Source organism: Plectropomus leopardus, chromosome 8 (assembly GCF_026936395.1).
Source record: "Plectropomus leopardus strain MGB_pleo_1.0 chromosome 8, ASM2693639v1, whole genome shotgun sequence".
In the NCBI taxonomy this organism is placed as follows: domain Eukaryota; kingdom Metazoa; phylum Chordata; class Actinopteri; order Perciformes; family Serranidae; genus Plectropomus; species Plectropomus leopardus.
This window is the reverse complement of record NC_142183.1, coordinates 25,962,526-25,986,292: the sequence shown is the minus strand read 5'-3', so window position 1 is coordinate 25,986,292 and position 23,767 is coordinate 25,962,526. Positions and strand designations below refer to the sequence as shown.

Genomic DNA, 23,767 nt, shown 5'->3' with positions numbered 1-23,767 from the left:
TTCTTCCTCTTGGTCTGTATCTTTATTAGCTGTGTTTCAGATGTTATCATAACATCTTTGTGGCAAGGTGCATATACCACATACTTCCTCTGAAAACACTTGTAGGCAAAATTGCACTTTTATCTCATTTTGAGGCAAAGATAAACCCTCGAAAGTTGCTTTATTATAAATGGTGTGTAATCACAAAGAATATTACAAGAAAAAAAATCAATGAATATAATATATACAGTATGAAGTATTGGGAGATATGAAGTAAGTTATGAGTCTAAGTTAAAGATTTGGACATTTACTGGTGCTCTTATATATATATATATATATATATATATATATATATATATATATATATATATATATATATATATATATATATATATATATATATATATATATATATATATATATATATATATATATATATATATATATATATGTATATATATATATATTGATATATTGATATATTGATATATTGGTGTATTAGATGTAGTTTACAAGTTTAGAAACCCTGGCTACTAATTTTCTTTACTGTGAGGAAAAAATAACAAAGTGATCGGAGTAACTGTACGATCTTATGCTGAGGAATTCCTATTTTATGAAATAGTCCAGTTACTCATTTTTTCATCATTGCCGCCTCCTCTTATGACACTAATCAGAAACCTCATTCAGTAATGTCAACATGGCTAAAAAGCCACACTTCACAGAGTGCACTGAGCAGGACTTCATTCATTCTCTCTAGCCCCACCAAGTGTTTTCAACACCATATAGCAGTACACAACATCTTATTTTAGCCCCATGATGTCTCTCAAACACTGAAGGCCTTGTGCCCTTTTTAACGACACTTGCACAAAATGAATAAGGCACTTGTCAGATATTTAATTCTTCCGGCTGCTAAGACCTTTTTACTTCATGTCCATAGCAGTGTAAGGTTTTTATAATTCTGTTTTTAGCCCTTTTCCTTCAGTGCTTTCAATGTGATGGTCAATCCTCCAGCATCACAGAGCTGAAACTCCTCCTCTGCTGCATCATCAAGTGGCTGCTGAAGAGCAGCAGCGTGAACTGAAGCTGCTTCATCCTCATATTCCTCCTCCACCTCGGCTTCCTCAAAATCATCTGGATATTCGACTACCTCTGAGATATCAGGAGCCTCTGGAAAAACTGTAACAGAGAAAGAAAGGCCTTAACTTTGATAACTCCTGTATATTGACATCATAAAAATGTCTTGTTAAGAACCTTAATTTCTTTCTATATAGTTGAATTGTGGCCACTCTGAAATGATAAATATCAGATGAGAACAATATTAGACAATGCTATTAAGATCTGGCTTAAAAGCAGAAGTGACTTTCTCAGTAGAACATTTTGAGGCATCCAATATTTTGAGTTCCCTCCGATGAAAATCAATCATTCAAAATCAAAATCATTTTTGACCTTGTTAAAATGTCTATTTGGTGTTTGGAAAAACTCAGGGGCACCAAATTATGGGCTATAAGCAGTCACTCACTCAGCTTTATCTACATTTAGAGACAAATCCTAGTGCAGGGGCAGACTAAAGTTTGTTTATAATGCATTTGGTCTTTCATCTGATTTATTCAGTCAATTTTGATATAGTTATGGCACTTATTTCTTATAAATGAAAAAAAAATAAAACAAAACCAAACTTTTCATCTCAGGCTTTTCTAGGGCCACCCTCCTATTGGCGTCCTTGGTAATCAGTCACTCTGTGCATACTAAATAAGATAAAGGTGTAGAGTTACATCTAAGCTATTTTTTTAGGTATGGAGGACATTTTTGTAATTGATTTTGATTAACAGAGATGAGTTTTAGGGCTTTGATTAATGCCAGAAGGGGAACTTTAAATTCTGAGGCCTCTGTTTCAGAGTATCACAACTAACTGTTTATCATCGGCACTGACCTGAAATAACCTTCGAGACTGAGTTGTATATTGACTAAAACATTCAAGAAATATTATAAAAAGAACAGTGTGTTGATCTAATGTAGTTAATCCTCTGAAACCTGGACTGACATCACTTTTCTTATACTTAAGTATTTAAACCTTTGAACCCTGAGCAAATTGGTGTGATTATTATATTTTTTTCTTAAAAAAAACATGTTGGAAAATGCAATGAGCAGCTTGGCAAAAGAATGTCCTGCAGATTGCAAAAGATTAGTAGATTTAGAAAAAAAAAAAGTTTTTTAAAAGCTAGGGAAAAAAATTAAGGAAACAAATACTAATGATCATAATTATATATTATAAACTGTTTTACAAAATTAATATAATTTTTAAGCAGTTTTTTCCCAGTCATTTCTGCTTTTTATTGTTTTTGTTGTTGTTTTTTCCTCACCTAATTTTCAAGCAATTATCTTTTACTTTTTACTGATTTATTGCTCATTTCTGGGCCATTTCTTCCTACAGTGTTTCACTTCTACATTACCGATAGTCTCAGCAGAATTGCTTCTCATTGGTGACTCTGAGTGCTCACTGCGCTCCTCAGCAGAGGACAAACTTGCATCTTCGTCAAAGTCCTCAGGATAGAGGCAGTCACACTGGTTTTGTCCTCCAGCACACAAAGCATCATAAAGTTTGTCCTCCACATCACTGAATCTGGCCTCGATGTTGTCTTCTGTTTCTTGCCCTGTGTATGACTGACAGAGAACACCTGGCTGTGTCGTGGTGTCTGTGAAGCTCTTTGTTTCAGATTCAGTCACAGGAACACTGTGACTCTCTGTTTGTTTGAAAGACTCCAAGTGATCTTGCACATAGGCACTGTTAAGTATACAGCCAGCAGTCGGCCTGTTTTCTGGGTTGAGGCAGAGCATCCTCTGGATCAATGAGGAGATGTTGTCAGAGTAGATGATTGGCACAGGATCATACTCTCCTTTGGTGATCTTGTAGAATAGACTCAGGAGGTTTGTGGCTGCAAACGGAGGTCTGAGAGCACACACCTCATACAGCAGACAGCCCAGAGCCCAGATATCAGACTTGGAGCTGTATGGGACGTCTTGGCACAGCTCAGGACTAAGGTAGCTGGGTGTCCCAACACATGTGGAGGCCATGTCAGCTGTGCTAGTCATCACTTTGGATATCCCAAAGTCCCCTAACTGTACCACACCTTGCTTTGTTAGCAGTACATTTGATGTTTTGATGTCTCTGTGAAGTATTCTGGCTTTGTGTATGTGATGTAAAGCCATAGCGACCTGTGCAAACCAGCCCATCACAGTATGCTCTGTGAAAAACTCCAGAGGTTTCCTGTATTTCACTTTGTCATCTAATGTCCCACCATCGCAGTAGTTCATCACAATGTAAATGAATCCATCAGAGTTCACAAAGGCATCGCTGCATTTTACTATGTGAGGGTGCTCCAGCCTCCTGATGATCTCAGCCTCTTGCAGGATCGCCCTCTGGGTCTTTGCTGTCCTCGTGTCCTTTACTTTTATCCTCTTCACCGCGTGAAGGCTCCTCCGCTCTACGTGCCTCATCAGGAACACGTCCGCTGCTCCTCCTCTGCCCAAACACAACACCTGCTCGTACCTCTCCATGTTTTGTCTGGAGTCGACGACAAAAATGTCTTCATTTTACGCTTGGGCCCAGACCTTGGAATCCGCCCAACCCACCGAGTTCGACGTGACAAATTTGTTTGATATCAGAAAAGCTCTTCTTTAATCAAAACATCAAAAACAGGTAAGAAGCACTTCGACACAGGACAGCTGTCAGCGTCAACATACGTCACGGAGCGTTTGTGTTCAGTCTTGTTGTCATAGAAACCACCTCGCTCTGACGCTGTGAGGTTGTATACATCCATGGTTGGAGGAATTAGTGACTTCCCGTTATACTGGAAAAGTGGGGGCCCATTTTTTTCCTGAGGGACTGTTATTTATTTGTTTGTGCACTTCAACAGAATGATGATGATGATGATGATGCAATTTTTAAGGAGGATTTGTATTTTGCCGAAGAAATTAGCTGCTTGTTTTGCTGGTAACGCTTTTTGCATTGGCTCTATAATAAGGGAAGGGTCAATATTTCAAAACAAGACAAAAAATGAAGTTACACCACATGGATCGCCCTCTCTGATAAATAAAGAGCAGTTCCTTAGAAGAAAAAAAAACATACTGTCATACCGTAGGCTACAAGGGCTACAACTGATGAAACTTTTAATTATTTATTAATCTCTCCGTTATTTTCCCGATAAATCGATTAGTTGTTCCGTCTATAAAATGTCATAGAATACTGCAATAAAAGGGATCGGTATTTCCCAAAGGCCAGGATGACTAATCGAGTTAATCGAGTATCAGATTAGTTGGCAATTACTTACATAGTCAGGTTTTCATTGTTGCAGCTCTGTTTGTGTATTAACCGCAGTACAATGCTGATTTTTTGAGACTGCACGCTGTGTATGTCTCGGACATTAACGCTGGGTGGCGGTATAGATGTTGAGTGGCTGTAGTCTGCCCAAAACTGCTAAAGAAGAAGAAACACAAGCTGTCGACGGAAGTTACTGTGCAGGTTTACCATAACATAGCATGAGCACATGCTACTGCAAGTTTTCTCTGTCAGTATTGCTTGAATTTCACTAAACGGTCTCCTAAAATGCCACCTAAGGGAAAAGGTGGCAAGGGTGGTGGTAAAGGTTAGTGGTCTGTCTATCGTTTATTACATGTCGTGAACTGTTAGTTTACAGTCAGCCACATTAACTAGCCAGTAGCATAAACAGTAACACACACTTCTGTGTGATTATGTGCTTCGCTAGATTTAACATCGTCGTATTGCGTGCAGCTTTGTTATTGTATGTCCCGGTTTTTTGGTTGTTGTGTTGTTTAACGGTTGTTTAACCTCGTTCCTGTGCAGGAGCAGCTTCAGGAGGTGCAGACGCTGACAAGAAAGAGAAAGCAGCAAAGGGAGGCACTGCTGTAAAGGTGACGTTTATTACATGTTTATACATCCAAAGCTGCACTGCAAAAGGTAATTGTGACATAACTGGGATTTTTTACCAAAACGATAACTGCCATTGGCTCTTCCTCCTACCACAAAGTTACTTTTGAATGAGTTGCCTGGAAGGAAATGACAGAGGGATGGATGAGAGGGGACCAGATTTTACACTTTGGCTCAATTAATTACAAGTAAAATAAGTGGTGAATCAAAAAAGAACATGTGTCAAGTTGCTGGCTAATACAATAGACAACGTACTAGAGCAGGCCAATATGGGAAAAATCCAAATATCACAATATCTATTGTCAAATACCTCAATGTCGACATTGTGACAATACTGTCATCACGATACAGATAATAATAATACATTTTAGTTATTGGTGCCTTTCACGAAACTCAAGGTCACCTCACATTCAATGATAAAACACATAGCAATAACATTGATGTTAATAAAAAAAGTAAACAGTGCAATGTGGTCTGTGGGTATATGTGAGTGTGAACAGGTGAGTTTTTAGGATTTGAAGTGTGGGAGAGAGTCAGTGTTGCGGAGGTCAGGAGGGAGTGAGCTCCAGAGCTGGGGAGATATAATATCGGTACAATGCCCAGCCATACAACGTACAACCTGTTGTCACCGACATTATTAAATGTAGAGATTTTAGATGTTTGTCTCTAGATATCCATACTAATCATTAACCTTTATCTCTTTGATGCGCTACTCCTGAAATATGATATTTCAGCTGGCAATTAGGGGATCTACTCAGTGGTATAATGTAATAAAGAAATAATACTTTGTAACAGTATTTAAATGTATTTTGGAAGTATCTGTACATAATTTGAGTTTTTACATTCCTGTCAACATCCACTTTTACTCCACTGCATTTTCTAAATAACATATATGCTTTTGCTCTGATAGTTTCCTCTAAGCATTTTAGTTACGTATTACAAAAAAAAGGAAAAAAAGGAAGAGAGATGAGGTAGGTAGGAGGGGAGGACAGACGATTGAAGAAATTTTTACAAAAAAACCCCAAAAAACAGTGACTTTAAGTGGTTATAGGTTGCATCTTATTACAGTTATTCCCTCAAGTCTAACTGTGCCTTTTATGACCTGTTTTTCTTCCTTCAGGTTCGACACATCCTCTGTGAAAAACATGGAAAATGCATGGAGGCAATGGAGAAACTGAAGGCTGGAGTTCGTTTCAGTGAAGTAGCGTCACAATACAGTGAGGACAAAGCAAGACAAGGAGTAAGAACATGCACTCATAAACAGTTTTTCTTTTTTACTAATTGCATTGGCTGTGTGGTGGTCGTCTGTATTTGCCTTGTCGTGAGGTCATGTAATAATTTGTTACAATAGTATTGCTGGGTCATTTTTTATTATATTGCATGGTGTGTGGTGTGGAAATGTTCATTGTTGCAAAGTAAATTAAATGGGAAAAATCCAAACACAACAAAGTTTGTACCAATAGAGCGCCCCAGGGATTGTGTTTTTCAGCAGGCAGACGGGGAAGCTAACATCACCCTGGTTCCCTTGCCAAAACGCTTATGGAATTTTTCCATTTGATTTTGGATCATAGCAGAAAATAAGCTCTGTGGTAAACAAATGTTTATGATACTTGTTTGTTTTGTTCAACAAGATAATTTTTGCATTTGATGTCATATTCAGGCTTTTTAAAGCCTAAATGTGATTGCAAGACGTAAAACACTAGCGAGGCTGTAAAGTTCAGGGCGGCGCGACAAGATGACGCTCTGTAGTCTCATTTAGCCACTTGATAGCAACTGTCTTCTTTAATACACGTAAAAGCTTCAGAGTTCACAAGTGAGGTATTTACTGATTTATTTAATGTTGTAGAACAAATTATGAAATTCTCCTCAGCTTGTGTTAACCACAGACCTTATTTAAGGCTTCTACACAAAAAAATATCAGTTGCTTTGGGAAAGATCAACATGAAAAAAGGTCCATATACAGGCATATTAAAAGGGTCTGGCTTTTGTGCTTTTCAAGGTTGAATATATCCTAACTGGTGGTGATAAATATGAGAGATGATAAATATGATGCACAAACATAAAAACTCAAAATGAGACTTCATGAGTAATTAGTTCCATACTGGTGGATAATAATGTTTCACTCCCCCATTGCTAATTACAGAAATTTGGCTGAGCAATTTCTCACCAGCTGTGTACATCCTGTGCTTATTCATCCCTGCACCCCACCAGAACACCTACACAGGTGTACTCTGAGATACTGGCAAACTTAAGTGGGGATAATGGCGTTACTCAGGGACACCATGTAAATATTTGACTTGTTGAAATCATTACTGTACAACATCACATTTACCCCACATCCTTGTCTTTGTGATCTAATTATTCCTGGTAACTGATAAAAATAACAGTTTCAGCTTCCTACATTGCTCACAGTTGTCAAAGTATCAGAGTTGATATTTTTAGTACTCATGTTCACTCTCTTTTGTCCTGGCTCTGTACCCATATTAGATGCATATTATGTGTTTTCTTCATGACAGGGTGATCTGGGATGGATGACACGAGGATCCATGGTTGGACCTTTCCAAGATGCGGCATTTGCCCTCCCTGTCAGCTCCATGGATAAACCAGTGTACACAGACCCTCCTGTCAAGACCAAGTTCGGGTACCACATCATTATGGTAGAAGGGAAAAAGTGACTTTGAACAGCTCAACACTTGAAATTAGGACATACTAATTCTACAATGCGATATTGATAAAGTGATTATTTCCAGATTTACAGCTTCAATATGATGTTTGCTTTTTATTTCACAGAATGTTCGAGAATAAGAGAATTAAATGATCCTTGTGTTTCAGCTTTATCTTTGTCAAATGTACATTTTCTTACTGACAATTCAACCTGAGGGAATATCCTGATAGACTTAACTTTTACATTTACACAATTCATTGATTTTTCTTTTCTTTTCTTGAGGCAATTAAACCACAAATGGCCAAATAAATGCATTTTCACTCAAGTAGTACAAAATAAGTAAGGTTTGTGTGTGTGTGTAGTAGAATCACAGAGGAAAGTGTGAAAAACGGGGTGTCAACCTCAAGCCTAAAAACGCCCGCTTGAAAGTGTTTTGGGATGGCAGGTGTTGCCCCTTCACTGATGTATCCTTTTTCTTTAATTCTTTATTTTCTTTAACTCATATTTCTGATGGATGAACCAAAACTGGCAAAAATATCATTAAAGTAAATGCTGAGTGACTCCTCACATAGTCTGTATTCTGGGCTTTTTTAGGAAGGTGACTTTTGAAAAGTCGAAGGTTGAAGATAATGAGTTACCTTGTTGACGATGAAATACTTAATGTAACTATTTCAGTTACTTCATCAAAGTAATGTTCTTATTACATTTGATTACTCTTGGATAACTCAGTTACTATAATTGATTACGCTTACATATATTTTGTCATTTAATTACATGTAATTAGTTATTCCCCAACAACAATTCTGGGGATTAATTGCAGTCAGCTGTTAAAAAAAAATAATATCGAACAATTTTAAATGATCCATGTTCAATTAAGTGATTTTTATTAAATATCAAATATACTTTGATACTAATTTCACTAATCTGCACCGTGTGTGTGTTTACGTCCCTGATTACAATTACTGATTAAGGGCGATCCGAGTGAGCAATACAATCGATTAAGTGGGTTTTCAGTATTTTGGACCTTGGTCGTAACAGCCAGGCTGGTGCGGTGTTCCCCCGGGTTACATCCAGGGCGCTGGGGGGCAGCAGCGCGCAGAGGCCGGAGAGCTCGGCCGGCTCCAGGAAAAGACGGTTGACGTTGTTACGCCTTGCTAGATGATTGGCGAGGTAAGATGGCGGCGCCAGAGGAGCCAGAATTATCTCAGGCGCAGACTGAAAAACTCCTTCAATTTCAGGTACACAGCCTAAATTCCACACTAACACGTATACACTTGAAACCTCATGTTAGTACGCCATCGTTGATACCGAGTCACCGTAAATAGGTGGAACCGGGCGTGTTTAAACGCTTTTTGCACAGTCAACTTACCCCAAGCCCCCGAACGTTACCCGTCAACTTGAGTCAGAGCTAACGTTAGCAAAGCTAGCTAACATTCGCGAAGCTAGCTAACAAGTTAGCACACTGTAAGGGCCATGGGTGGACTTAAACATCTTAACAGCGTGTTTTGTTTTACTCGGTGACATATATAAAATCCAACTTGGTAAACCAGCATCACTCGTGCTCCGTTTTTAATGTGATTTTTTGGACTTTACGTCAACTTGGCTAACGGTAGGTGTGCACTGACGCTCCCTACTAAACAGTTGCTGAGTTCACATTAGCACAGCAGTCTAAACCGAGCTGTCACTGAAGTTACTCAGCCACACCACCGAACAGTTTTTAGCTATGCAAAATTAAATTGTTGATTTTATGGCAATGCGAGTGGTGCAACTTTCCTCCCTGTTTAATCTGTAGCTTGTACTAATGATAGCTATTTTAGTATACGGCTAAAGCTTTCCGTTTCAGCCACTTGATATTTTGGAGAGCTAGCTAACGTTAACTTGGAAACGTCATCCTGCTAGGAGTTCACGACTGTTTCTCTGTGCATCTTGACTTAATTTCGAGTCAAGGTAGCCGACCAACTACAGAGTAGTAAATCAGTTGCATGTATCATTTCATCCCATGTTTGTGACAACCGAGCCTATTGCTAACTTCTTCGCGAAGAACTTGTCACAGCAAATCAGTAGCATGCAAGCTACTAAAGGAAGCCTTGTTTATACATACGTGCATTTCTGAGCAACTTTAGGCCCTTAGACTGACCTGCTTTTCATGTCTTACAGGACCTAACTGGCTTGGAGTCAATGGACCAATGTCGTCGAACATTAGAACAACATAATTGGAACATAGAGGCAAGACACACGCAGAAACACCGCATTGAAAGTCTCAGACGATTTGCATCTGTATTTTCATGGCTCTGTTTGAATTTTGATTCCAATACAGTGTCTGTAAACTGCTGGCTTGCTTTGACTCATCACATTCATTTCCTGAGATGCTGAAGTTAGCTTCTGTTCGCAGCCTCCTATGCTTGGCTTTTTTATTATTAGCATCTTACTGTTGTGAAAGCCCCCACGTTGTCTGAAACTAACCTCTCCATATGTAAAGCATTTATTCTATTTGTGAAAATGCGAAAAGGGGAGATTTCACTGCGTTTTTAAAATCTAGACCACACTGGACCAGGTCTCTGCCAAAAGGAAGGTCAAACCTGGACCAGATTATCCTAGAGAGGCCAAGTATTATTTAAACCACAATTTGACATTTATGAAACTTATATTCTATTTGTTACAATGAAAAAGTCCAATTTAAAAAAAAAATCAAGACCACATTGGACCAGGTCTCTTGAAAACCATTGTATTTAGACTGGTTAAACCTGGATTATATTATCCTAGAAAGGCTAAAGATTATCTTAAACACAAATTCAGAATTGTTAAACCTTTATTATGTATTATATTACATTATATGAAAGTAAAATAGAAATAGAATAAAGGTTTCACAGACCTGAAACTGTGTTTTAATTACATTTAGCCTCTCTGGGATAATCTAGTCCAGGTTTGACCCGTCCAGGTGAAGTGGTTTTTGATCTGGACATGGTCTAATTTGATCAACATTTGAAAAAAAACTGTGAAATCTTCCCTTTTTTTTACATTTTTACAAATAGAATAAAGGTTTTACAAATGTGAAAGTGGGTTCCAGACAGTGTCGGGGGTTTGCCTTTAATATCCAACATGCTTTCACAACAGTAAGAGGTGCATGAAGCAGAGCATTGGTTGCTAAGCAACGTTAAGTTACTTTCCCTTAACTCTCCCCTTACTCTCCCCTTGGAAGCTACGAATTGGAAGTTTATTTCAACGTCGTTCATTTCTTTGGGCTTATTGAAGGAATTGCCTCTAATATGATGTTCTTAAATGTATGTTTTTCAGGCTGCAGTACAAGACAGACTTAATGAGCAGGAAGGAGTACCCAGTGTGTTTAACCCTCCACCATCCAGACCATTGCAGGTCAATACAGCAGACCATAGAGTATATAGTTACATCGTCTCAAGGCCACAACCCAGGGTAGGTCTGTAGGTTCTCTCTATGTTTGTGTTTTAGGATTAAATCTCTGCATAGTTGTTAAATATTGTCATCATACAAAATAAAATACTGGATTTCTCTAACAGTATTTTCTAAAACTATTGCAAATACTCGACACAGCCACATTCTAATGTGACTTGTTACTTTTAAAGATATGTAATACAGGACTTTGCTACAAAGCAATTTGTAGTATCATACAGAAATAATCTCTTGCGGTGTATTAATCTGCAGAGATTCGGCCCTTTTATTGAATTTTCTGATTTTCGTGGTCGAGATGTTTAGGGGCATGTACCTGGTCCGGTAAGGTTAATGAAAAAGGTAGTGACCAGGTGCCAGGCTCACAGCAAGAGGCTCCAGAAGACACAGGGACAAAAAAAAAGCAAATATAGTGAGGTGAAAAGCCACATGAGTGTATCTAGAATTGGCTTTTACTTTCCCTTTTGCTGACAAGAGTGTTTACAGATGGTAAACACCTATCCAGCATAGTACACCTTCAGGCCATTCTTGGAGAATCTTCAATCTAAGTGGTTTCTGTTTTTCATTTTGATTTTGTATTTTTAAATAGCATTTTAATGGCACAAAACATAGAAAAGCCCTCGTTGTGGAATTTTGTTTAAATGTCATTCTTCTTTTTTCAGGGATTACTAGGATGGAGTTACTACTTGATTATGCTACCTTTCAGATTTACGTATTACACACTTCTGGACATATTCAGGTAATTCAAGCACATTTATTGAAACACTGAGCTGCTAGGCAGAGTTAAGTAATTGACAGCCACAATATTGTTTTTTCTTAAAGGTTCGCCCTGCGGTTCATCAGGCCAGATCCTCGTGGCCGTGTGACAGACCCTGTCGGAGATGTTGTGTCCTTCATTCATAGTTTTGAGGAGAAGTATGGTCGATCGCATCCTGTGTTTTACCAGGGAACATACAGCCAGGTGAGTTTAGAGAGCAAGTGCCCAGTTGCAAACCCACATTTGTTCTGCTTTGACTCATTCTCAAAAGCTTTGGTTTTGTTCAATCTGAAACATGTAGGCATTGAATGATGCCAAACGAGAGCTGCGTTACTTATTAGTGTACCTTCATGGGGAGGATCATCAAGACACTGACGAGTTTTGCCGGTAGGATACTCTTTAACGTCTTTACCTTAGTATTAGTCATCAGAATTTGTTATATAGCACCTGTTATTGCTGTTGCTTGAGTTTGTTTCTACTCATGGCACAATCTGGTTGGTTTTTTGACTCATTTTATGTAGGCAGATAAGTTCTAAATTGATACTTGAATATTTATATGTAACCTGTGTGTTTGTTTATTCATGTGCACGTAAAAAAGGTGTTCTCTTATAAATGCTTTGTTTTGTGCTGCTGATCTGTCACTTCTTAGCTCCACATTATGTACAGAAGAGGTCATAACCTTCCTCAACACACGAATGCTCTTTTGGGCATGCTCAACCAGCAAGCCCGAGGGCTACAGAGGTATGCAAATCTATTGTCATTTGACCCATCATTTGTTGTGTCAGCTGTTGATAAAAATATGTAACATGGGTTGCTCTGACCATGACAAATATCTGTTATTCCCACGTGTAGGCACATTCATTATGTGCATCTCCTGTATGAAAGAGAGATGAAACAAACTCAAACTGGGTGGGATGTTTATGGCGCGTTTTTTTTTTTTTCTTCTTGGTTTGACAACCGTTACACCCCTTACAAGGACTTTGTGTGTGTTTGGATTAACTAATCTAAATTAGAGTGATAAAAGGTATAGTGACAACACTATTCAAAAGTTGACATTTGACTATTTAATATTTGGGTGTGTTTCAGTGTCCCAAGCATTGCGAGAGAACACCTACCCATTCTTGGCCATGATAATGCTGAAGGACCGCAAGATGACTGTGGTGGGCAGGCTCGAGGGTCTCATTCAGCCAGAAGACCTCATCAATCAGCTCACCTTCATCATGGATGCCAACCAAACACACCTGATGTCAGAGCGCCTTGAACGGTACTGGATATCAATAAATTCACACTAGAGTCAGGGTCCCCATAGTCATGGAAAATCATGGAATTCCACAGTTGTGTTTTCCATGCCTGAGAATGCACTGGTAGTTGTAAAATCCTTAAAAGTTTTGGAAAAGTCATAGTTTTTTGTTTGCAAAGTTAAAGTAATCCGCCAAGGAAAACCTTTCATGTAATGTAATATAATGGCAAAATAATTTTCTGTAGCTGCTGAAGTAAACTAACTCATCAACGTGACTTTTTTTTCCCGACTATGTAGGCTTCACTTTTCTCCCCATGTCCCATCTAGCTCTCCGTACATGCCAGCTAGTTGTAAAAATGTTTAAATGGAGTCTGAATCCAACATGTTTGAATATCATCAGGCAAGTGGGTCAAGAAAAGCACTGCACACTGATACCGTCATGTACTGTATGGTCCGGTGAAATTCCAGGAAGGTATGAAAAAACAGATACCGCCCAAGCCTTACTACTACTTTTAATTAGTACCCCATTTTTGAGATGGGGCAATTGACATGGACAGTCAGTTCAGTTATCACTCAGAGCAACAATGCACACTTTGGTGTCATTTTAACTGTTTTGCCCTGAAAGTTGAGGGTGGTAATTTGAAGAAGTGAGAAGTGAGAATTCATGTGGCCGTCTGCTTCACTCAGCTCTACTGGTCTGTGTCAGCAGTGTCAGACTGCCCATAATAATATAATTAACATTTGGAGTAAAGTGTACTGTAGGGCTCTGTTTGCGTTAAACATTCTGGAATTGTCATGGAATTTTTGTCATTGAAATTTTGTCATGGATCCTTGAAAAGTCATGGAAAAGTTTTGAAATTTTGTCCATGAAAATTTGTGGGCACCCTGGACAATGCTTTACATGAGACATCTCATCTTCATTTACACTGATGAGGATTGGAAGTGACGTGACAGAACTGTGCAAAAGTCCCAGGCCACCTTAAATTTTGTTATTTAGGCAAAGTTATAATGATCGTATAATGATTTCTCAGGAGTGTCTTTCCTAAAATATACCAAAACATGCAGGGAACCTGCATGGACCTTTTTGGGGCAACATCATAGTATTAGCTGTGTTGTCCATCCTTATATGTCTATGATCAGAACAGAAAGATACACATGTATCACTCAAGTGGTTTTCACTGTTTTGTTTTGCTAAGGAAGCTAACATTAGCTAATGTGCTAAAAAGTTAGCGTTACAGAAAAATTCAATATTTCTTTTAATACCGCCCCAATGTCTTAACAGGTGGACATGACGTGAACCCTTAATGCACATGACTTAATTCATCCCTACAACAGTAAATACTTTTTACCGTACCTGAGACAGTGAGTGTGCTGGTCTGTCTGATGTCCTTGCTGTTGACTGGGCATAACTTCGTACCACACAACACAGAACTCATTAGGTAAATTCTTGGTACTTCAAGTCTTGCACATGGCCAGTATTGATTGTTTGAGCTGATTCTGTTATGGTTGTACTATTCCACGTGTCACACCAAATAGTTCTACTAATACTACATATTGACATCAGTCTTTAAGAATCGATTTTGTTGTGTATATCTATGGTCTGTGGTGGCCTAAGACTTCTGCACAGCACTGTACATGTGGTGATGGTTTTGAGATTACAATTTAAGCTCAACATGTGACAGTCTGGAGTTGGTAATTTCGCAATTCAGTTGATTGTAAGATTCATTTTTACAGTCTTAAGCAAGACTTATCACTGCTGTTCACTTTAAAAGACTGACTTGTTTTTTTATGTTTTACTTTGATACTGAGTTCAAAATAAGCATAGCATTTGTGAATTAAATCCAGCTTTACTAATCACATTACTTTATCTCCATAGGAATAGGTTATCTGGTATTTAGCATTTTTTTTCTGATTTGGAGTTGGAAACAATGCATCTGTGAGCAGTCTAATATCCCAGTTATGAATCATATCCTCCCTGTGTTGCTGTGGTTACATGATAGGGGACTTCCAAAACCCATGCCTGCCATAGCACTTGTAAAGGAACTTACCTAAAGCACAAATTATTTTAAATCTTCTTTGTTTAATGCTGCTTTACCAGATATATTTTACAGTTTATAAATACAGATCTTTTTTTTTCAGGGAGGAGAGGAACCAGACCCAAGTGCTAAGGCAGCAACAGGATGAGGCCTATCTGGCCTCCCTCCGTGCTGACCAGGAGAAGGACCGAAAGAAAAGGGAGGAGGAGGAGCAGCTGAGGCAAGAGGAGGAGAAGGTCCGACAGAGTGCTCTTGCTGAGGAGCGGAGACGACGAGTGAGTCTTAATTTCCATTAGATTCATGTTGAACATTGCCAATCTATACGTGGAGACCATAACTAATGAAACACTTACACTGAGATAGTCGTCTCTTAACATACATAAAATTCTTTCTTTTTTGATTCATGTTGTTAATTTTGTTGTGACTTCCAGACACTTGAAGAAGAGAAGGAGAGGAAGTCAGAATGTCTTCCTCCAGAGCCACCTGCAGATGATCCAGAAAGTGTCAAAATAGTGTTTAAGCTGCCCAATGATACACGAGTAGAGCGACGATTCCTCTTTGGGCAGTCTCTGACGGTGAGCACTACTTTTACTAAGCCCTATGTACACACCTGGTTGACCCAGACTTATTCATTCAGTGGTTTTCAGGAGAATTGACAATGGTATCAGCTAGTTTGTTCCAATAAATTAAAATTGATTCTGTCGACACAGACATTGTCAGAGGACTTTTGTTTTGAAACGGCAGCAGGAAAAATTGGGAGTAATGGACAGCTTCGTATTTCCTCATTTCTGTGGCAGAGAGACTTTTAAACTGCAGTAAAAGGTGGTGTAGAGGCAATATTACTAGAAAAACACCACTTTCACTATCTATTCCTGCGAACAACCACATGCGAGAAGTGGAAAAACAGCAAGCCACCGTCTTGATGTGCTGCGGCTGACAGGCAACTAAGATGTGCCTGGCAAGCGCTGCTCAGGCAGGCATTGTGGATGCTTTAACCAGTTAACAAGGGTGCTGCTGCTACTGGCTTTGCCTTGAGGTGATATTTCAGGCTTGAAGTCCTCCGATGGTACGAAAACTCATATTACAAAGCCTGTGTGGCCTTCAGTGACGCTCCAGGTCAAAGCGCACCACGGAATGCGAATGCGATTAACCAGTGTTCATTTTTTTTTACAAATTTTTTTCTGATTACTTAATCAAAATTAACGCATTATTTTGACACCTCAATTCATATATACCATTATTACAAAGCACTCTTCATATCAGCTACCACTAGAAGTTATTTGCCTATTCACTTGACTATTTTTTTCCGCAGGTAATATACGACTTCCTCTTCTCTTTGAAAGAAAGCCCAGAGAAGTTTCAGATAATTACAAACTTCCCGCGCCGAGTCTTGCCCTGCCTTCCAACTGAAGAGCAGCCCAACCCTCCCACACTGAAAGAGGCAGGACTCAGCCGCTCCGAGGTCCTTTTTGTTCAGGACCTTACGGACGATTAATAGGTGACGTTCCTCCTGTATATGGAAACACGTTTTCCTTCAATGCCCACCTGGCCCCTTTTTTTCTTTTTCATATTTTGTTAAATGGGCATCATGCACAAGGGATCATTGAGATAAAATCCTAACCTGGAAAAATTTAACCACCCTGCATCCAGTCCTTGTTTGGTTGTGTTTACGGGGTTCCCAATAAATAGCCTGGAAAGTCTTGAATTTTATCAAATAAATATTTCTTGAAGTCTTTTCCTTGAACTCATCTTTGTATCCATGTGGACAAAGAAGTTTGTTTTCCATTATCTGTAATAGCTACCAGTTAATTCTTGTTCTTCCTCACCAGTAACTGTTGCCGCAAATGATTAATCATCTACTGAAATGTACTGAAAAAGTAGCATAGCTTGTGCAAAGCCAGAACCATATCCCAAATTACTTAATGTCTGAGTAACGGAGAAAGGCAGGCTGTATTAATACCGACTGCAACACAGAGGATGCAGCTTGAAGAGGTATGGATTTCTATGATGGTATGAATGCCTTGGCTATTTTAATGTCAAAGACTTGATGTTTTATCCATGTGTCCTAATTCACCATCCTTTTTGCTCTGAAGTTTGCATGTTTCCTCCACACAGATTGTCAAGCACAGTTCTGGTCTAAACTGGGGTTGGCATTGCTGCAATTGTTAATCCGTGGGGTGTTGAGAGCAGATGTATTACTTCAGTGAGCAGGTTGGTGGATTTGGACATAAAGAAAACATGGGAACCCTGTTGAAAAAATTAAAATGAGCCATGACCTGTACATAAGTTGGATATTTAAAATTTCAAAATTTACCTTACTTTTTTTTTCTTTTCTTTTTTTTTTTTTTGACTCATCCGTGTCATAAAATGACCAAATGCAGGTTGGTTACTATGTGAAGCAGACTGCCTCAAGTTCATGAAGTTTAAAAATAAAATATTTAACAGAGGCCACAGCTTTTCCATGTGGCTTTATCTAGTATAGTACGAGTCTGCCCATAGTGTGCCTGTGGTTACTCATAGATGCCTGTATTGCCTGTAACATCTTAATGGGCTCATGTAAAGATGTAATTTTCCAACTATAAATTAAAAACATTTTAAAAATGTGGGTTTACTGACAATGTATGACATTTACTTGTGATAACGGTGCAAGAACCTCTTTACTGTACTATGAGCTGATAAGTGAGAACATACCCTAAAGAAAGTGGGATATTTAATGTAGCTTTTAAAACCCAATATAATCATGATGATGAAATTGTACACGAGGCTTCCACTTACAATACTGTTTACTTTTAAAATTGCTACACTTACTGTTTTGGACATACTCTACCATGACTTTTTTCAAAATACTACATTATGACCTTTTGGGGGTTTTTCCCAACATGATAGTTTTTTTTCTTTTTACATGCTATAATACTAAATTTTACATTAAAAAAAGCTTTAAACCAACTTGTACGATGACTTTATACGACATACTAGACTATATCGGTTTTGGTCGATTTTTCAAAATGTTAAATTTTTTTATGTTTTTGGCTGTTATTCATTGAACTACTAGGGTGTGTCTCGACTTGCCATGCTAAGTGATTTTCAGCTGTTTTTTCAATTTTTCAAGATTCCTATTCTGTCGTTTTTTCGTCGATTTTTTTCAACATGCCATATTTTTATATTTATCCATTTTTTTCATCATGCTGTACTATGGTGTGTCTTGGCATGCAATAGTAAGTGATTTTTAAGACGTCATCTTTTGACATGCTATGTTGTTTTTTCGATTGAGTTTTCAGCATGCTATATTTTGATGTTTTTGGCTGTTTTTTTTATCATACTATACCATGGCATGTCTCAACATGCTATAGTAAGAGGCTTTCAGCTGTTTTTCTGGATGTCATATTTTGAAATTTTTCAACACACTGTACTGTGTTTTTGGTTTATTTTTTAACATGCTTTATTTTGGTATTTTTTCCCGATATATCAAACTATAAAAATTAGTTGAAAAAAGCATAGTGTCATATGTAAATTTTAAAATTTTGTTATGTCCAAAAAATGGCTGAAAACTGCATATTACAGCTCGTTGAGATGCACCGAGGTATAGCATGTCAATAAAAGGGCCATGTTGAAAAAATGGCCAAAAACTGCATAGTATAGTATGGCGAAAAATCTCAAATTTAGACATGTCCATGGCCATTTTTTTGACATGCTAAATCATGAGGTTTATGGCCTTTTTTGGCCTTTATTCCCACTTTGTGTACTATGACCCATCTCTACAAGTTATTGTATGTGGTTTTTAGCCGTATTTTGGAGCGGTCAAGATTTGACTTTTTTCAACATACTATACTAATGCCTTTTAGGCCATTTTTTGACATGCTAAATTATGAGTTTTTTGGCCTTTTTTGGCCTTTATTCCCACTGTGGTCCAAACAGCAGCTCAGAGTATCCATCCTTTTTTGGAGTCCTTAGAGGGGGAGCTGGAGAGTGCTTCTTCTGGGGAATCACTCATTCTGTTGAGGGACATAAATGCTCACGTTGGCAGCGACAGTGAGACCCGGAGGGGTGTGATCGGGAGGAATGGCCCGAGTGGTGTTTTGTTATTGGGCGTTTGTGCTCGCCACAGATTACCCATTACGAACACCATGTTCAGGCATAAGTGTGTCCATATGTGCACTTGGCATCAGGACACCCTAGGCCACAGTTCGATGATCGACTTTGTAGTCATGTCGTCGGACTTGTGGCCGCATGTCTTGGACACTCGGGTGAAGTGACGGGTGGAGCTGTCAACCAGTCACCACCTTGTGGTGAGTTGGCTGCAATAGCAGGGGAGGACGCTGGTCAGACCTGGCAGACCCAAACGCATTGTGAGGGTCTGCTGGAAACGTCTGGCAGAGTCTCTTGTCAGAAGGAGCTTCAACTCCCACCTCCGGGAGACCTCCGACCATGTCCCAGGGGAGGTGGGGGACATTGATTCCAAGTTGGCCATGTTCCGTGCCTCCGTTGTTGAGGCGGTCGATCTCTGCTGTGGCCGTAAGGTGGTCAGTGCCTGTTGTGGCAGCAACACCCAAACCTGTTGGTGGACACTGGCAGTGAGGGATGCCGTCAAACTGAAGAAGGAGTCCTATCGGGCCTTCTTTGCCTGTGGGACTCCAGAGGCAGCAGACAGGTACCAGCAGATGGGAGAGTAGCTACAGCGGTCGCCGAGGCAAAAACCCGGACGTGGGAGGAGTTTCGATGAGGCCATGGAGAACGACTTCCGGACGGCTGCAAAGAGGTTCTGGACCACGATCGGGCATCTCAGGAGGGGGAAGCAGTGCTCTGTTAACACTATGTATTGTGGGGACGGTGCGCAGCTGACCTCGACCTTCGAAGACCTTCTCAATCCCACTGACACGCCTTCCGGTGAGGGAGCAGGGCCTGGGGACTTGGGGGTGGGCTCTAGCATCTCTGGGGCTTAGGTTGCCGAGGTGGTCAAAAAGCTCCTCGGTGGCAGGGCCCCGGGGGTGGATGAGATTTGCCCAGGCTTCCTCAAGGCCCTGGATGTTGTGTGGCTGTCATGGTTGACACAACATTGCAGCATCGCGTGGACATCGGGGGCAATGCCTGGCAGAATCCTTGAGGGTGCATGGCAGTTTGCCCAACCAGTCCACATGTGCTTTGTGGACTTGGAGAAGGCATTCGACTGTGTCCCACAGGAAGTCCTGTGGGGGGTTCTCCAGGACTATGTCACCGATTCTGTTCATAACTTTTATGGACAGAATTTCTAGGCGCAGCCAGGGCATTGAGGGGGTCCGGTTTGGTGAACTCAGGATTGGGTGGCTGCTTTTTGCAGATGATGTGGTCCTGTTGGCTTCATCAGGCCGTGAACTTCAGCTCTCACTGGATCGGTTCGCAGCTGAGTGTGAAGCAGCCGGGATGAGAATCAGCACCTTCAAATCCGAGGCCATGGTTCTTAGTCGGAAAACGCTGGAGTGCCCTCTCAAGATTGAGGAAGAGATTCTGCCCCAAGTGGAGGAGTTTAAGTACCTTGGGGTCTTGTTTACGAGTGAGGGAAGGATGGAGCAGGAGATTGTCAGGGGATCGGTGCGGTGTCTGCACTGATCTGTTGTGGTGAAGAGGGAGCTGAGCCGAAAGGCAAAACTTTAGATTTGCTGGTCAATCTTCGTTCCTACCCTCACCTATGGTCACGAGCTTTGGGTAATGACCAAAAGAACAAGATCGCGGGTACAAGCAGCGGAAACAAGCTTCCTCCATTGGGTGGCTGAGCTCTCTCTTAGAGATAGGGTGAGAAGCTTGGTCATCCGGGAGGAGCTCGTAGTAGAGCTGCTGCTCCTTCGTGTTGAGAAAAGGCCAGATAGGGTGGCGCAGGCATTTAATTAGGATGCCTCCCTAGTGAGGTGTTCAGGGCATGCCCCACCTGTAGAAGACCCCGGGGAAGACCCAGGACACACAGGAGAGACTATGTCTCCTAGGGGGCATGGGAAAGCCTCGGGATCCCCCTGAAAGAGCTGGACGAAGTGGCCAGGGAGAGGGAAGTCTGGGCTGACCTGACCCCGGATAAGAGGTAGAAAATGGATGAATGGATGGATGGATGGGTTTTCAGCTGTGTTTAGGAACGGTCAAAATTTAACTTTTTATCAACATACTAAACTATTGCCTTTTTGGCCATTTTTTCGACCTGCTAATTTATGAGGTTTGTGGCCTTTTTTGGCCTGTATTCCCACTTTGTACACTATGGTGCGTCTCTACAAGCTATTCTATGTGGTTTTCAGCTGTTTTCAGGAGCAGTCAAAATTTGACTTTTTTCAACATACTATACTATTGCCTTTTTGGCCATTTTTTTGACATGCTAAATTATGAGGTTTTTGGCCTTTTTTGGCCATTTTTAGAAGTGGTCAAAATTTGTCCAGCTTTTTCACATGCTATATTATCTTTTTTGGAGTTTATTTCTATTTTGTACACTATCATGCACCTCTACAAGCTATGACACTTTGACTTTTTTCAACAGACTATACTATTGCCTTTTTTGCCATTTTTTTGACATGCTAAATAATGATGTTTTTGACCTTTTTTGGCCTTTCTTCCCACTTTGTACACTATGGTGCATCTCTACAAACTATTATATGTGGTTTTCAGCTGTTTATAAGAGTGGTCAAAATTTGACTTTTTTTTAAAAATGGCAAAAATGCAAAATTTGACATGTCCAATAAACTGTTGAAAACAGCTGGAAAAAGCTGAAAATAGACGGCCAAGACACGCCATAGCATAGAAAGTAGCAAAAAGGGGCAAAAAAAGCATGATTTGGCATGTTGAAAATATGACCAAAAATTTGACGTCCCAAAAATTGTTGAAAACAACTGGAAACAACTTAAAATAGCCTGCCAAGACACCCCATAGGAAAGAAAGTTGAAAAGACAGCCAAAAACAGTATCATTTGGCACGTCGAAAATATGACCACAAATGTCAAAATTTGACATGTGCCAATAACGGCTGAAAACAGCTAGAAACAGCTTAGAATAGCCTGCCAAGATACGCCATCGCAAAGAAGTTGCAAAAGGAGACAAAAAGCATAATTTGGCAGGTAAAAATAGGACCAAAAATCCAAAACTATAGTAAGGCAAAAAAGTCAAAATTTGACATGTTCCTGAAACTGTTGAAAAAAGCTGGAAACAGCTTAGAATAACCTGCCAAGATACGCCATTGCAAAGAAGTTGCAAAAGGAGGCAAAACAGCATAATTTGGCAGGTAAAAATAGGACCAAAAATCCAAAACTATAGTAAGGCAAAAATGTCAAAATTTGACATGTTCCTGAAACTGTTGAAAACAGCTGGAAACAGCTTAGAATAGCCTGGCAAGACACGCCATAGCAAAGAAAGTTGTAAAAAGAGCCAAAAACAGCATAATTTGGCATGTCGAAATATGAACAAAAATCCAAGACTACAGTAAGGCAAAAATTTCAAAAAATGTCATATCCCAAAAACTGTTGAAAACAGCTGGAAACAGCTTGTAATAGCCTGCCAATGCACGGCATAGCAAAGAAAGTTGCAAAAAGAGCGAAAATCACATTAATTTGGCACGTCGACATATGACCAAAAATCCAAGACTATAGTAAGGCAAAAATTTCAAAATATGTCATGTCCCAAAAACTGTTGAAAACAGCTGGAAACAGCTTAGAATAGCCTGGCAAGACACGCCATAGCAAAGAAAGTTGTAAAAAGAGCCAAAATCACCATAATTTGGCACGTCGAAAATATGACCAAAAATCCAAGACTATAGTAAGGCAAAAATTTCAAAAAATGTCATGTCCCAAAAACTGTTGATAACAGCTGGAAACAGCTTAGAATAGCCTGGCAAGACACGCCATAGCAAAGAAAGTTGTAAAAAGGGCCAAAAACAGCATGATTTGGCACGTCGAAAAAATTACCAAAAATCCAAGACTATAGTAAGGCAAAAATTTCAAAAAATGTCATGTCCCAAAAACTGCTGAAAACAGCTGGAAACAGCTTAGAATAGCCTGGCAAGACACGCCATAGCAAAGAAAGTTGTAAAAAGAGCCAAAAACAGCAAAATTTGGCACGTCGAAAATATGAACAAAAATCCAAGACTATAGTAAGGCAAAATGTCAAAAAATGTCATGTCCCAAAAACTGCCGAAAACAGCTGGAAACAGCTTAGAATAGCCTGGCAAAACACGCCATAGCAAAGAAAGTTTTATAAACAGCCAAAATCACCATAATTTGGCACGTCGAAAATATGACCAAAAATCCAAGACTATAGTAAGGCAAAAATTTCAAAAAATGTCATGTCCCAAAAACTGTTGAAAACAGCTGGAAACAGCTTAGAATAGCCTGGCAAGACACGCCATAGCAAAGAAAGTTGTAAAAAGAGCCAAAAACAGCATGATTTGGCATGTCGAAAAAATGACCAAAAATCCAAGACTATAGTAAGGCAAAAATTTCAAAAAATGTCATTTCCCAAAAACTGCTGAAAACAGCTGGAAACAGCTTAGAATAGCCTGGCAAGACACGCCATAGCAAAGAAAGTTGTAAAAAGAGCCAAAATCACCATAATTTGGCACGTCAAAAATATGACCAAAAATCCAAGACTATAGTAAGGCAAAAATTTCAAAATATGTCATGTCCCAAAAACTGTTGAAAACAGCTGGAAACAGCTTAGAATAGCCTGGCAAGACACGCCATAGCAAAGAAAGTTGTAAAAAGAGCCAAAAACAGCAAAATTTG

General features: G+C 39.6%; 3 protein-coding genes across 3 annotated transcripts; 2 read left to right on the top strand and 1 right to left on the bottom strand.

Annotated features, from left to right (window-relative positions):
* Positions 1–482: 482 nt before the first annotated feature.
* nek12 (NIMA-related kinase 12) lies at positions 483–3,724 on the bottom strand. The gene is made up of 2 exons (XM_042493871.2): positions 2,430–3,724; positions 483–1,155 (listed from the first exon to the last, which is right to left on the bottom strand). The coding sequence occupies exons 1-2, from the start codon at positions 3,532–3,534 to the stop codon at positions 944–946; spliced, it is 1,317 nt and encodes a 438-aa protein (XP_042349805.2). The 5' UTR covers positions 3,535–3,724; the 3' UTR covers positions 483–943.
* A 736-nt stretch (positions 3,725–4,460) lies between these two features.
* Positions 4,461–8,156, top strand: pin4 (protein (peptidylprolyl cis/trans isomerase) NIMA-interacting, 4 (parvulin)). Its single transcript, XM_042493548.2, has 4 exons — positions 4,461–4,622; positions 4,841–4,908; positions 6,045–6,164; positions 7,441–8,156. Exons 1-4 carry the CDS (start codon positions 4,583–4,585, stop codon positions 7,597–7,599), a joined length of 387 nt encoding a protein of 128 aa, XP_042349482.2. The 5' UTR covers positions 4,461–4,582; the 3' UTR covers positions 7,600–8,156.
* Positions 8,157–8,690: 534 nt separating this feature from the next.
* faf2 (Fas associated factor family member 2) lies at positions 8,691–17,650 on the top strand. Its single transcript, XM_042493712.2, has 11 exons — positions 8,691–8,827; positions 9,747–9,815; positions 10,884–11,018; positions 11,675–11,751; positions 11,835–11,973; positions 12,071–12,156; positions 12,419–12,510; positions 12,856–13,033; positions 15,149–15,320; positions 15,477–15,620; positions 16,358–17,650. The coding sequence occupies exons 1-11, from the start codon at positions 8,765–8,767 to the stop codon at positions 16,538–16,540; spliced, it is 1,338 nt and encodes a 445-aa protein (XP_042349646.1). The 5' UTR covers positions 8,691–8,764; the 3' UTR covers positions 16,541–17,650.
* The last annotated feature ends 6,117 nt before the right edge of the window (positions 17,651–23,767 follow it).